The sequence below is a fragment of the Lathamus discolor genome, chromosome 3 (assembly GCF_037157495.1).
Source record: "Lathamus discolor isolate bLatDis1 chromosome 3, bLatDis1.hap1, whole genome shotgun sequence".
Taxonomy (NCBI): Eukaryota; Metazoa; Chordata; class Aves; order Psittaciformes; family Psittacidae; genus Lathamus; species Lathamus discolor.
The window spans coordinates 105,857,646-105,872,928 of record NC_088886.1 but is presented as its reverse complement, the minus strand read 5'-3'; the positions used below and the strand labels follow the sequence as shown (position 1 = coordinate 105,872,928).

Below are 15,283 nucleotides of genomic sequence, written 5' to 3'. Positions count from 1 at the left end.
AAAAAAAAAAAAAACTTACAGGAAAAACATCTACCCCAAACCCAGTGAAAGTGCCACCTGCTTCAGCTCCGAGTATGCACAGGAATTTAATTACCATCTTAGGTCCAAAAGCTCCCTAACGAGCACTAAGTTAAGACAGGCAGATAGCAAGTTCTATGCATTTTAATCACCTACAAATACTAAAATTTCACATTAGAAGGAGCTTAATACCTTTCAAGCCTCACAGCTACGGGCTTTGCATTAATGAAATTCAAAAATTCACATAAAGGAACTCAGTCTATTAACTTACTTGACCATCTTAATTCCAGTGTCGACAGAAAACAATGTACTAACTGCAAGCCCTATAGGTAGAGTAACAGAATGCAACAACCTAAACCTTCTGAGTGAAGATACCCCAGAGTACTTGTGTAGGCAAGTATTACATCTTACCTAAGTTGAAAAAAGACATCTTCATCCACAAAACCAAAAGTATCATGTAGTTTAGTAACAACTCCAGTGAAGACACGCTGCTTCTGTGGCTGGGTTTGCTGTTGGCTTGACCGAGGTGCTGGGTAAGAAACAGTTATCTGGGCTGCCGGTTGAGGAGTAGACAGGCTAAGACTGGTAGGTAGCGCAACAGCTGGCTGTAAGCAAAATAAAGCAAACTATAAATCTTATAACCAGCTGACATACCTACAAGGAACAGTTCCTTTACCCATATAGGCAGAAGTTTAAAATGTCTCTAAACCAATTATTCTGAATGGAGATTTTCAGAAGGTGGAAGTGTTTTGTCTGTAGATGACATTTTTCTACTTAGAATGAAGACTGAATTTGTTTATCCTTTTAAAAAAGCCAACTTCCCCAAAATATGCAGTCTAGAAAAAAAGAAAAAAAAAAAAAAAAGGTGAAGACTGCATTATTAGTGCTTACAGGTAACCCATGCAATGGGCCTGAATAGGAGATACATTCTTGACTTTGCCAGGAATACATGCTTAGAGACTATTCTCCATTTTTATTCCAGCTGTAGTGTTAGAAATCAGTAAAGGTTGAGGCTTACACAAACCCTTCCCTAACTCAGTAATTCCAGTGCTTGCCTTCTTATAAAAGCAGAACACAGTAAGACAGTGTAAGGTTGGTTTTGTTTGGTTTTTTTTTAAAGCATGTTTAAAAGGTTAAGTGAAAATGAAACTAGAGCAACCTAGTGTGTTAAATTGTCGCAAGTTTTAAACCTGTCAAGCTCAGCAAGACTCTTTTGATATCTCTCTATACACCTACTGCAATACTGTTAAAACAGAAGGTTAAAATTCCTTCTCAAAGGAAAGATTTTCCCAGGTGGTTGCTCACTGCAAGACAGCCAAACACTTGAAGTTTGAACAAAAAATGACCCCCCTCCCCCCCACCAAAAAACAAACAAAAATAAATCAACATACATATTCCCTTCAAGATTAAGGAACAGTGGCTGCTGCTAATTTCTGAAACCAAGGCAATGCATATTTTAACATCTGGATAAAATAAATCTGTACCAATTAAAAGTCCATTCACATGACTTCATTTTACAGATTAAACTACCCAAGACTTCACGAATTTGCACTACTGAATTATCTGTGTTTGGGGATGAAGACCAAACAATAAAACCAAACTAACCTGAGTTAAAAGGGTCTGCTGAGGTTGCTGCAACTTAAAATAAATAAAGTTATAAATTAATTTTATTTGCTTAAGGAAAGTGTACAATTTTACCTTGTCTTTACAAGTAAGAGTTTTTTGCTTAATCTGTGTCAGTTAATAGTCTTTGCTGTTTGGTCATTTCAGCAGTTTGCATATGCATAAAACTGTGCTCATGTGGTTAATTTTAAGGTTGTATAATCTAGGTTTAATCAGTAAGCAGAAATGCTGGGCTTTCTGTAACTGAAAGTTAATAACAATACCAAAAAAAGTTCTGGCAGCTGGAGAAGGTTAGGTCTATAGTTTCCATGTCCTTTCTTTCTTTTTCAAAACCTTGTGCAGTTCAAAGACTATAAAAAACCAAACCAACCAACAAAAAACCAAACAAAATGACAACACAAAAAAAACCAACCCCCCCCCCCCCCCCCAAAACCCACAACAACAATCCAGCCAACCAAAAACGTAAAAAGGAACTTTTTGTGGACAGCATCTTTCCAGCAGGTAAAATACATGGCCGTGCTTAGAGCAAAGTTTAGCAGGAATCATGTAACATAGTATAGTAGGTATTTTTAAATTTCCTTTTTTAGATGAAGGTACACAGGTTTCCAGGTTTCCATTCTGGATACGTCTCTCCAAGTTTATGAATTTCAAACTCTCACTACAAAAAAGTATTACTTAGTTTAACAACTTCCCATACAAGGATGATTTCGGAGACAAATCCTACAAGACACACAATGAATGTTATTTTTAAAGTTATTTGTGAGGTACACAGTAAGAATCACACAAACCTGTTGCTGTACACTATAGAGAGTCTGCTGAGGTTGTGAGTATTGCTGAAACAGATAAAAACAAAGTGTCTCATAAACAGGAAGTATTATTACCCCAATAACACCAAATACAAGTTATCTGCTAAGCTAGTTTTAGATAGAAACTAGTAACATTCAACAATTCAAATGCAAAACATAACTAATAGTAACAACGTATTACTTTCATAACAAATATTTTTAGCCTTTTACAGTGGAATCTGATGTACTCTTTCTAGCTAAAATCACTTTTTTTTTTAAAGCCTGACACTTAGGACAATATCTAGGGCACAGCATGAAATCATGCAATATGCTATGAAGAATACATATAGTGATGGAAGACAGCTGAAACTCTAGATTCTTGGTTTAGGTGCAGCAAAATTCCTTTTCCCAAAAGGATTTCTGTAGCCAAAAGACAGCACCTCCACAGACAAAATTCCCACCTTCACAGACGAAAACAACTAATGATAGCTGTAGACCTAAAATCCCACTGTTTTTTAAACAGCTTTATACTGTAATGTTCACCATTTCCCATACTGCTTTTCTCCTGGATACTTTAGCTTTACATAGCCACAGTATTAAATCGTTAAGTTCATGCAGTCAACAGCAAATGCTTTTTCTTTACCTGCTGTAATGCAGCCGCTGCAGCTGCAGCTTGCTGCTGTAAAGCAGCTGTCTGAGTTAGCTGATAGTTTGTTGGTGTTTGTGTAGTCAGGCCTGCTGCTGCCAATGCTGTCTGCTGGGTGTATATTGTAGGAGAGGCTCCAAGCAGCGATGGCTGCTGTACACCAAGAGCAGCTGAAAAGAGAACACATTCAATAAGCCCTAAGAGCAACTTAAAATAGTTGAAGTTTCTGATAGGTAGAAGAGATGCAGTATGTGATGCTTCACAGCAGAGTCAAGCCATAAAGCACAGCAATCCAATTCCAAAACTCAAGGTAAAGTTTCACACCTCACTAGCTTTTCTTCTACATTAATTTACAAACTGTACACCACAACAGAGGCACAGAGACCACTTAATTTCCTTCCCTCAAGTTGCTCATGAATTCATGGCTCTATGAGCTATCATCCCCGTCTGCACCCACCCTCAACACATACACACACTGTATTCTTTCTTGAATATATTTCAGGATTTCGATGAGGCAGAGGAAGACTTTACTCTGTTATGTAAATTAATACATTTCATTCTATCTGACGGCAAGAGATATCTTTACTGTAATAGCAGCTATGAATGAGAAGCTTGTGGAACATGTCCTCTAAAAATGCACAAGGCTTTGCTTCACTCAGTACTGTCTTTGTACCTTGGAAAGCTGAATTTTGTAGACATAGGGCCGGTAGTGAAAGGACAGCCTTATAAAAACAGGGAGTTTAACCGGCCCCCATATATAGAGGGAGCTAGTCAAGCTCTCCCCATCTTCTACAGCAGAGGGTTTGTGCTGTCCTGACTCAAACTGCCGGGAAGGACAGACTAGTTTATTTAATGTCATATCAGATTTTAATTAACTGCAGAGGATTAAGCAAATTACAAGGAGCAGTTATCCATATGCTACACTTCTTATGCATGCAATACTTCTGAACAAGATATGCTTAAGCCTTATGGACAGAACTTTTCAGGATAAAGAGCGCTGCACAACACAAATCTGAGTGAAGAACTGCAAACATATCTGGAAACCTGCTCCCTCTTTGGCAGCAGTTTTAGAAAAAGTTATCTGCAGCTGCATGAGCAAGTATCACTTCATCAAGCTAACAGTCCAGTCCACATGTTTAAATAAAGCCAAAGAGAAACTCAGCAGGGAAACGTACTGCCAGCAAAACCAGGTCAGCCAGCCCCCTTCAGAACTAAAGAACATTCGAGCTGAACAAGGTTCCTTTCTCTTCCAAAGCCATTAGAGGTGCAATGAAATGAAGAACAGATTTAAAGTATTTTTCCTGCACAGTTTATGCTTCACACTATTCTTAATGATCTAAAATGAAGCTGTCATTCCTGACCCAGGGATACAGTAAGAGACTGCTTGGAGTTGGCGAACATCACCACAGAATACACAAAAATGCTATATCCAACTCAAAAGATCCTGGATAAGGTAATGCTCTCTACTACACTGTTCTTAGCAACAGAATACAATCTTCAGGAAACAAGTTGATGGCACTGATCATCTTACAATTTTGGAATGAAACATGGAAGAAATACATGAACAACAGCAAAAATAATCACCATCGCTGTGATGTATATTAACTATTAATAAATATATAAATTAGTATTACTTCCTGGAATACTTACAAGTGAAACCAAGCATTCTATAGTACAGTATTTCCAGTATTATATGAATTCTCCCCTTGGAAAATTCCAACATTTGGGTTTCTTTAGAAGCCAAATTTGAGGCTTTTTCCATGACAGGCCCTCCACATGCTTGATCCTCTTCCCTCCTGCTTGTTCATCAGCTCCACTTCGAATGTCCATTTTTGACCATCCAGAAACACACTCTCATCTGGAACCTCACCAGTGCCTCCTTAAACACACCTTAAAGTCTAATAAAAAGACTTTACTGCTGCATCCTGGGACAGCTTCCACTTTTCTTGGATAAACTACTTTGCTGGGTCACTAATGCATTGGTTATTTACCTTGAATCTTTCTCGTCTTACTTCCACATACTGAGCAGAAATTGCTATCAGCACAGCAATTCACTTCATGCTATTACCTCTGAATCTGTTTGACTACACTAGCTATTGCCATTCAGTCTGATGCTCTATTCTAATGTTGCTCCAACACAGGGGGATGGAGTTGGGAAGTGCCATCAAGCAAATTTCACAAGCTCTCTCCTACTTCTTGTGCCAAGGACATCCACAAACAAAATATGCTTGCTCCCAAAATCAGCTCTTGGGGTTACTCTGCTCTTCAGTTTCCACTATGGCAGTTTCCCTTCCAGCATAACCCATAATTACCTCAAACAATTCCCAGTCCACCCTAAGACTCTTATCCCATTTTGTCCATTAAGAGAAGGGAAATAAAAACAATTAAATTTGCCACCTCTACTGCCACTTTATGAGCATTTAATACTGACTGGGTATCATATCATCTACATCACTGCCGATCAACTTACTAACAAAAAGCAAAGAAAAAAGACTGCCGAGAGCCCCTCAAAAGGTAACTAACACCTGTAGTAACAAGTTTTTCAAAGCTGTATCTTCTTTCTACCAGTTTGCCCAGAAGTGTTCTCAGAGTTTAATTTGACTGCCTTTCATCTGTGTACTCAATCTCAGCCGAGCAGGCTCTGATTTAACAGGCTTTTTTTTTTTTTTTTGAGGAGAAGGGAAAAATCACACAGAGAAACAAAGCACACAGAATGAATCGCACACCAAGTGTGGAACTGGTATCTGACTGCCAAATTATTATTATTGGCAACAAGCATCTGCAGTGACAAACAATAGCTCCTTAGGATTTGTAATTATCTCAGAAAGTACAGCAATGGAGATGCCTTCCTTCAAACGTAGTTTGAACAACTTCTGCTTGTACCAAATGCTGCATGGTATAACCATCTGAAAGGGCTTGGATAGAAATTAAAAGTCCTAAGCTGCAGCTCAAGCATCTTCCTAGGTAACAAATTTTGGCTGTAGCAAACACAAAGTATTCGATAGCCCCTCTCGCAGCTTCTAAATTCCAGAGACCTTTAAAGATTATGGAAACATCTTCAAGTATTTAGCCCCATATATCTCCTTGATAAGTGATGTAGATTTACTAGGATTACAGTAAAGGAGTACCCTATCCAGAGCTTTGGACACTTCACAGTTGTCAGCAATTATGAGTTTGTGTGCTTGGGTTTTTAAGTTTCTTCAAGTTTCACACACTTACAATACAAATGCCATACAACCTGCCCAAAAAGAATTCCTGTTAACAGGCACACAATAGCAACTAGGCTCAGCGTATTTATCACAGGACATCCGTTCAGAGCAAGCCAGCAAACTATGCATCAGCTACTATTTCTTGGCAGCTCTGAAACCCACTACATGCTTGTCCTATCACTTCTATAGTCACCTTCTCATGGCCACCAGCAGTAACAACGTACTGAACTTAGGGTATCTTTGTTTTCATCAGGAGCTGTTTTTCACCCTAACACAATTAAGTTTTTTTATATAATAAAGATAATGATGATGCAAAGCAACCAGAATACAGCACAGCTAGGACTTCCCCTTGACTACAGTTCTATAAAACCAGGCTTCACTATGCAACCAGAAAACATAACTCTGAAAACAGCATATGCTGAGCACTGTGATACAAACCAAAGACATGTCAAAAAATAACACCTGAGAGAATAGGAAGGGACTCTCCTTTTCAGATGTTTCAGGAACTTGTACATCATTATGCAAGTTAAAAGCATAGAGCGCTTGGAAAAAACAATCTGTGCTACCTAGGAATTTCATAAACTTTAATTTTCTATGGTAGACATGATTTAACTTAGGCTTTAATAATGCTTAAACAGCATAGGAGAGACTTCATTCTGGTTTTAGTCATGTGATGCACAAAACCATAAGACAATGAATAGAGAAACAATTTCACTGTGTTCCAAGTACGAATCTCTCTTTAAACACATCTTTGCTAGACCTGGAATTACCCATCTCTCTTCTAATACACAGGCACAGACAGCAATTAGCAAGCTATCCTAAAGGGATCCCAGGAAACCTTCATTACACAGCATGTCACTCTACAACTACCTTAGTGTCACACCTTAATAATTAAGAGCCTATGATTTCACCAGGGATGGCCAAGACAGCACCCAAGTCGGCAATATAAATCAACATCACCCCCCCAACTCTGAAATTACCTTTTTGTCACTATCAAGCTGGGTTTATAACACCATCACTCACCACTTAGGACAACAGCTTAGCAAAAAGCTATATATCATTTTGCTTGTGTTACAAAGACCTCCCCCCCATACCCAAGCACCTTGACACTTTGGAGAAGGAACCTGACACTGAGATAAAAACAGCTGGTATGCATAAATATATGTAACACCTTTAACCAATCCTCTAAAAATACATAAAAAATTGGTAAACATTTTTTAAAAATCAGTTTATGAATGCTGAAACTCAAATGGATAAGCTGATCTGCACAACTTCTTGAGTGCAGGTAAGAAGCAGTACATGCTAGACAGCATGCCTGAGCACTGACCACATCTCTGTTCATCAGGCAAACCACCTAGCTGTACATTCATACTTCAGTGTTGGAAGGTGCATGAAAGGTGACTACTTAGCTGCAGTTCAGTAGTTAAACACTGTCCTTCAGCTCTTAGCAGTGCCAAAGAGCACTGCTTACTTTGCAAAACAAGTTTTCTGTTCTCTGTATTATAAATCATTACAAATCATAATTGCCAATAAAAAGCCGGAGGACAAGTACGTACATTGGTACTAAAACAGGAGCTGGCCAATAGAATCCCAGGCACTGGATTCAACAGTACAGACAGGGAAGAAAGAGGACACAGGCAGGCATGATGACTGTGTAACACACTAGGAATAAGAAAGGACTTCAAAGGACACAAGGAGCTAAATGCCTTCAAGTGATGCTAGAGAGAATACACTACAGTGTGAAGGACACTAGGAACATAAAGGATGGTAGAACTAGCACAGGAAGAAGGCAAAAGCACAGTCAAATATTCGTCTTTAATGGCTCTCATGTTTGAGTCAAGTGCTTCCAGATCTGATAAACAGCTAAAAATCCCTACTAAGGAGATAGTGTCCCCATTGAAGTGAGGACAAGTGAAAAATCCCTCACAGACGCTGATGCTGAGCAGTCCTAGCCCAATTAGATTTTGCACTTCATTTAATGTAAGGAGTCTCAGAAGTAGGCTGACAGAAGGCAGTCACAGAAATAAGAAAACAGATAAGAAGTTTATGTATGCTTCTAGCGCCCTTGCTCCATCCACCTCTTCTCAAGGGCCCCCTTCTGGTCCTAGCTCAGCAAAGTCTAAGATGGCTGCCAGCTCCTCGCCATCAGTGAATTTTATGCAGCTTTCCCTCTGAAACAGTACAGGGAGCTGACCCTCAGTCTTCCACCAATATTTTTGATTGATTAGCTGTCACATTAGCCAACATATGAAGAATACTCTAGCCCAGATGATACCATCCTTTGATCGCTCAGACACAAGAACCAAAAGCTAAGCTTGTCTCTTCCATTTTCCCAATACCAGCCCTTTCTTCTGTTAAACAGTTTATTAGAGAAGGTGAGTACTCCCTTTTGGATCAAAGAAGCTTAAGCTCTTCAGAGAATCAGTGAAAAAATGCTTGTAGGCAGCTGGTTAGTTACAGCAACAGTTTAAGTAGAGAGTGGGACAGAATGGGCATGGAGAAAAAGGCACACTGGGTCCAGTATCATGAAACACATGGGGGGTGTGGATTAGTAGTAGGGTGGCAGCAGTTCCCTGAGGACATGCACTCCAATTGGACCAGTGCCCAAAGGAAAAAACTGGAGATGGAGAAGTAATTTTGGGGAAAAAAACTGGGTCAGGAGAAAGATATATTCTCCCCACCCCTAATCATGCACTTCCAACGAATGGCAGGCATTCCCAACCTTTGCCAAGCTCCCAGACACAAAACCACTTACAAGAGAAGTATGACATTCAACTTCATATCAAATTAAAGCAAGGCACAAATGACAACCACAAAAAACATACAACTCTTTCTAAAGACATCTCTTTACCAAGGTTACTGCATGTGCTCACATTCTGGCATCCTGAATCCTCAAAGTACGACAGCTTTGTTAAAACCTTCTCACATCAGACAATGAAACTAAAGTATTTAGGCAACATTTTGTATTCAGTAAGAGAAAAAAGCATCCCGGAACTGGAAATGGAAGCACCAAAATTCACCATGCAGCAAGCTTCACATTCTCGCTTCAAAACTTTTTATGCTATAAACCAATGTGAAACATGGAAACCTAGCCAGCTAGTTTTTTTAATACCTGTGATAAGTCTTCTTGGCTACATCACAAAAGAAACCCTCTATCATTAACAGGGTGATACATTTGGTTATATGGATTCTTAAGTTTTAATTTGGTATATAGAAAGAAAGCATATCCGCCACCCAGTCAAGTAGCAAATTTCAGAGACCTCTTCTCTATGAGAAGTATGTCCAATCTATTAATAAAGACAAAATATTTTGTAAATAGTGGCCTAGGTTGCCATGGAAATGCAATTCAGGCAGCACTTAAAAAAATTCTTAATGCTTTATTAGTGCTATTATTACTTAATCTAGAGCAATGCAATTAGATCTACATCTTTGGTCATAAGTAACTTGATATGCTGTTTACTGACCAAGAGAATCAATAAAAATTCACCTGGGATTTTACTTATCACCCCTTAAAAAAACCAACCAAACAAATGAAAAACAAAACTCAAAAGCTCAAAACCCAACAGCTAGTATTAGACAATAATCTTTTATGCTTTTATTGTGTGAAAAACTTCCAACTTAAACCATTTAAATAAGTTAGATAGCATGGTGCCACTCTTTAACTGCATACCCAACTACAAAATCTCCAAATCTACTAGATGTCAAGGTTCAGACATTAAGTGATATGTAAACTGACCTGGCTGAGATACTGCAGTGGCTGTAAACTGAGTAGCCCAAGGGGGATTCTTCTGTCCTCCAAACTGAGCCATGGCGAAAGGCAAAATCTCCTGGGTGTCTATCTTCTATAACTGCAATCTATTAAAATAAAGCGCAGCTACAGTCTTTGACGCATACACCATCAGCCTATTGTAATTCTGGGTCAAAAAAAAAAAAAAAAAAAAAAAAAAGAGCGTTGAGAGATTACCTTTACACCCCTAAACCTGGTGGGCAACACGCATCAAAAGTGGGAAATACAGAAAGTTGCAATGCAAGTTGTTCTATTTTCCTAAGGCACGATCTCCACCCTCCCCTTCTTAACAATGGGACTACCCCTACTTAAACGCAAGAATTTATTGGAGTTTCCACCGAAGCCTAAGGGAAAGGTGACTCTGCAGAACGAAGAGTTTTCATTATTATTTCTCGTTCAGGGATACTGCTCGGCGGCCACCGGGAAGCGCTGCCGGCAGAGGCACAGCGCACGCTTTCGGCTTCCCTCCCCCCGAACAAGGGCAAGTTAAACCACGCGAACACGGCAGGGCCGCTCTCCAGCTCCGCGGCTCGCCTCCCTCCCTGCCCCACCACCATGGGTTTTACGAAGGACCCTATCCCCTCAGCACCGCTATTCCCTCCCCGGTTTAGAGGTTGGGTTGGGGTTTTTTTTTCCCGTTTTCGCGCGCGGCCTCCAAAGCCCATCGCGAAGCCGCAGCCGCGGAGCGGAAAGCACAGCACGGGAAAACGAAAAGGCGAGGAGGCGGGCCCCTGCCCCTCCTCCCGGCCCAGCTCGGCGGCGGCAGGCCACCTGCCCCCCCACCCCGCAGCGGCGAGGCCTCCTCCTCCCGCCGCCCTCGGCCAACAATGCGGGCCTGAGCGCAGGCCCGCGCCCGCCGTGCTCCTCCGCACCCCAGGCGCCACCAGGGCCTGCTCCGGGGGGCCCGCCAAGGCCTCAGCGCCCCGCCCGGCCCCGTTCTGCCGCAGGCCGCGGTACCTGAACGGCGCCTCATTGCAGCCATCGCCAGCCCCTCCGAACCTCCCGCACCGAACGCGCTCCCACTGCGCAGGCGCACCCACCCCCGCGGGCAGTAGCAGGCGGCGGCGCACACTGCTTACGTTGAAGCCTGCGACTGCGCGAGACCGGACCAGGCTGGCGGTTGGGCTCGCGCTCAGCCTGCCGCATGCGGGCAGACCGTTAGGCGAGGGAGGGGTGTCCCTGCGCCATCTTGGTCAAGGCGGTCGCCATCTTGCAGCGGGGCCTAGGTGTTGTGTCCGCCGCGGTGCCTGGCGTTTGCTCCGCTATTTACCCAGCCCTACAGCCTACTCGTCGGTGTAAGTTCAGGCGGAGTGTAGGTGTTGGGCATTTCTCATGCCGCCTCATGAGTGCCTTAGTGGGGGAGGAAGTAGACCGCCGAAATAGACTGCCTTCAGCCTGAAGTAAAGCCATGCATGAGCCCCTGAGAGCTGGTTTTATGCATGCAAGCATTTATGCTGTCATGGGGAGAGGAGGATAGTAGGATCATATGAGGTGAAGGGAAACCAGACTTGCCAGAGGGATTCATCAAAGCATTTAGGATGCTTTGAAGCAGTTTGTACCCAGGAATTATTGCAGTAAGTAGTTCTATAGCACGTAGGCAAGAGTAGTTTGTCTTCCTGCTTTTGATGGTGGTACAAAGAGCCTTCCATCCCTTAAGTAGTGTTTTACACGACTTTGCTTTGAGGTGAAATATGCACACTTGAAAGTCAAGTCAATGAGACACCGTAAATGAAAATGGGACTTTGAAATGTTTCGTTTGTTGTCATTAGGGTTAGGGAATAAAATCTTAAGTGGCAATAACATGAAACTCCCTTGCAGTGTGCTATATTATGAGCCACCAGGATGCAACTAGAGGAAGCAGGATACCACCAGGAGAAGGTGAATATCTGCCAGTGTTTGGTACTCGGTGATCTGTAAAGACAGATCTGCCTTAGCCCTTTAAAATACATTGAAAATTCCATGGGGGTTTAGATGTTTTACACTGATAAACATGTGTTTTGAAAGTCCAGACATTTTAAACATTACTTACGTCTCTTCCTAGCATAACTCCAGCAGCATCTGTATTATTTAACCTGGAAATAAGATCAGAGGCTGAGAAGGTAACAGGGCCCTCCCACACTATAAATGTAAAAGACAGTGGCAAAATTGTATTAAAGGAGAAGATAATTGTCAGCGATGATCAGAATTTTACAAAGTAGCTCTGTTCTTCAGTCATTTGGACCAGGGCTTTCTTTTATCTGAGGATGCATAATTCATAGTGATAATCTGAAAGAAAGCCTTAGAAGCTCATAGGAGACCACCAGCCTGATTTCCTGCACCTCAAGTAGAACATTACTTGTACTTTTTGCTTTCCACAGACATACTGCTACCATTACTGGCAAATTTGCTGCTGCTGTTTATAGTACATTAATGATTCCTTTTGTATTCTTTTCAAAATAAACCATGCTGTTTTGATGAAAAACAGTTGTGATAGAAATCACAGTGAAAAAATGTGAGCACTTGTAGTCTTGTTTCTTAAAATAACTCCAGGCACCCTACGTATCTTTCAGGTACAATTTAAGCCAAAATTGATGAAGAGGCAGAAGTCTGAAAGTTATGAGAATTCTACAAGTTACCTTAAAATAATAAGGCAAATTGAGAAAAAGATAAAAATTAAAAGGCAAAAACCATAAAGCATATACTGCTTCCAGCCACCTTGGTGGTTTCAGGAGTTAAGAACATGCTGGGGATACTGTGGAGAGAAATGGTAATTTTTAGAGCTCATAGTCAACATCATATGTCTTTTGTCACAATCAGTACATTTAATAAAGATGCATGGAAAAGCACAAAGAGTTTTAGTATCAAGGAATGCTGCTTAGTAGTAAAATCTCAGTGCAGGTAGTTAATCCATCTGGTCTTTAATACTCAGTTGCCTGCCTTTGCTCAGGAAAGCCAGGAAGTTCATCTGTGGGACCTTACACAGTGGTGTACGTGCTCTTTACTAACCAGAGTTTTTCTAGAATGAAAATACATATGTCCCCTTTGAATAGAGGCTTATTTGGTTCTCTGTTAAATACTGTTACTTAAAAAGGTTTAAAACTCACAGCTCTCTGGTTTGCTTTTAAGGATCTGTGACCAAAAGAGCTCTCAGAAACAATACCTCTTTGGATCCAACCTAATCATAGAAATAAATACATAATAGATAAATACACAATAAACACACAGCACCTAGTATTACTGAATCAATTCTGTAAAAGCAACAGCTAATACACCAAAAAGTATAAACACTGAATTAGCAAGTAGAAGCATGCTGTTGGGTGTAGGTGGAGTACACATTGAGAAGTGGATATGACAGTTCTTCAGTGAGCATGCTGGGTGTTTAAAAAGCTAGTGAATGGTTTTCCTTTGAGATAGAGAAGTTTCTCCATTAGCTCAAGGAATATGAAATTGTACTGTTTCTGTATACAGTGTAAATTTCGGACCGGCACTGATGTTGGCATGTATCAACATTGGCCACATTATATTTGTTGTTTGATGCAGCATCTCACCTTCAGCTGAGAAAGAAAAAGAACTAAAATACCGTCATTCATTTTAGAGATAAAAACACATTTGTACTTAGTGAAGCTGACTACTCCAACTTCAGATCACCAAGATGTCGGAGAAGCAGAAAAATAATCACTTTTATCACTAAAAAAATCTTTGCTATCTTCAGACACCCCTAAGATGTCTCATAAGAGTAATTGTAACTTACCACAAAACACAAGTGTTTGCTGCAGGGGTTTTGAAATCTAAAAGGAATGACTGGGTATCAGCTGCAGATAATGTTTTTTGTTGCCTTTAGGAAGAAGTCCTACCTTACAGCTTCGGGAAAGTAAACGCCTTGTTTTTGAAATAAAGTGTGAAACCAGAAACTGTTACGATGCTTATCCTTCTTCTGAAAATGAGAACCTGAGTAAGGTTCGTCTTCAAGAGATTGTTAAGAACTGTGTGCTTCAGGGACAAGTTCCCCTGTTACCTACAGTAGCACAGATTGCTTCACCATTACTCTTTAATAAATCACTGTACATTATTGACACTATGCATAGAGTTCAAAGCCATAATAAATACATTATGGCTGAACACCTATTATATAGTGTTCTTTATACAAAAATTAAGCACTTACTTACCAAACATTTGTCACTGTACAGCAGTGACAGAGGTACTGTCGTATTTTCCTGCATCAGGTAGAACAAAACCAGTTTGAGGTCTTAGGCGTGTGCTGTAAGCTTTAATGGTCTTCAGAGGTTTACAGAATTATTTAAAAGGTAGAACGCATTTCTCAATACTCCACAGCTGCATTGTGTATGGTACAGTTTGGAAATACATCCCAATATGTTTCGCAAAAAGGTTTTTAATTGTCACTTTGATGGCTAAAGGGCATACGTAACAAGGCTGGCTTAGTTCCAAAGGGGTTCTAACAGAACTGAAGCAACTCTCATCTTAACATAGTCATGTCCAAAGTTGAAGTTAATATTTGAACAAATAAAAACATCTACAGAAGCTGTACCATTTTTAGAGGAATGTTTGAAATGAAGTAAAAAATTGTGTAGAAAAATTAGTCTGTTAATAGGATAGTTCCACCCAGGAGTGACAGCTGGACTTGAAAGGAGAGTGATGGAAGGTCTTTCCTTAGAGAACTGCTTTAGCGCAGGCAATGCTAGTGGCAGTGCAGAAGAGGTACATGGTATTAAGTGCAGCCTTTCTGTTACTTAACTGTACTTGTTGGTTGCAGTTATGGCATAAAGCCTTTCACAGCCTCTGTGGTTACATTTAAAAAAAAAAAAAAAAAGGTAGAAGGGGTACATAAAAGTCTTCACCTAAAAATTTGGCAACATAGACTAGATTCAAGAAAGAGGCATTTCTATAAAAACAAGAAAACTAAACAAGTTTCTGCAAATAACTTGGAGGATATTCTGAGGTAAATAGAAGACTGAACAGACTGTCAGTAATGCCTAGAGGAAATGTAATCTAAATACTGTTTCACTGCCCTGTTAATGGGCCAACTCACCACTAGTGAGGTAACTGCATTTCTATTTCAGTTCTGGACTCAGATCCCTAGGCAGAGGCCATCAGCTTCTGTGTTGCTTGCTGCTATTCTATCAATCCCATGAAAGCTTGGCTTTCATTCAGTTGAACCAATGCTTAGGCACAGTAATTTTATATAAGCAACTAAACATCTTCTCCTAACCAAGTATAA

General features: G+C 40.5%; 1 protein-coding gene and 1 long non-coding RNA gene across 6 annotated transcripts in view; one reads left to right on the top strand and one right to left on the bottom strand.

Moving 5' to 3' along the window:
- The window catches only part of CCAR1 (cell division cycle and apoptosis regulator 1), a 29,030-nt gene extending 17,906 nt beyond the window's left edge, over positions 1-11,124 (bottom strand). For 2 of the 5 annotated variants that reach the window (XM_065670982.1, XM_065670986.1), the window contains exons 1-6: positions 11,026-11,124; positions 10,018-10,136; positions 3,070-3,242; positions 2,430-2,474; positions 1,624-1,656; positions 430-623 (exon numbers count right to left, since the gene is read on the bottom strand). In XM_065670982.1, coding sequence (XP_065527054.1) covers positions 430-623; positions 1,624-1,656; positions 2,430-2,474; positions 3,070-3,242; positions 10,018-10,090 — 518 coding nt within the window. In that variant the 5' untranslated portion in view covers positions 10,091-10,136; positions 11,026-11,124. Of the gene's footprint in view, positions 1-429; positions 624-1,623; positions 1,657-2,429; positions 2,475-3,069; positions 3,243-10,017; positions 10,196-11,025 lie in introns of all 5 variants that reach the window. The other 3 variants (XM_065670983.1, XM_065670984.1, XM_065670985.1) reach the window with 3 other exon arrangements.
- A 120-nt stretch (positions 11,125-11,244) lies between these two features.
- On the top strand, positions 11,245-14,134 carry LOC136010173 (uncharacterized). Its single transcript, XR_010610780.1, has 3 exons — positions 11,245-11,363; positions 11,887-11,946; positions 12,618-14,134. It is a non-coding gene; the product is annotated as an uncharacterized LOC136010173 (long non-coding RNA).
- Positions 14,135-15,283: the final 1,149 nt, after the last annotated feature.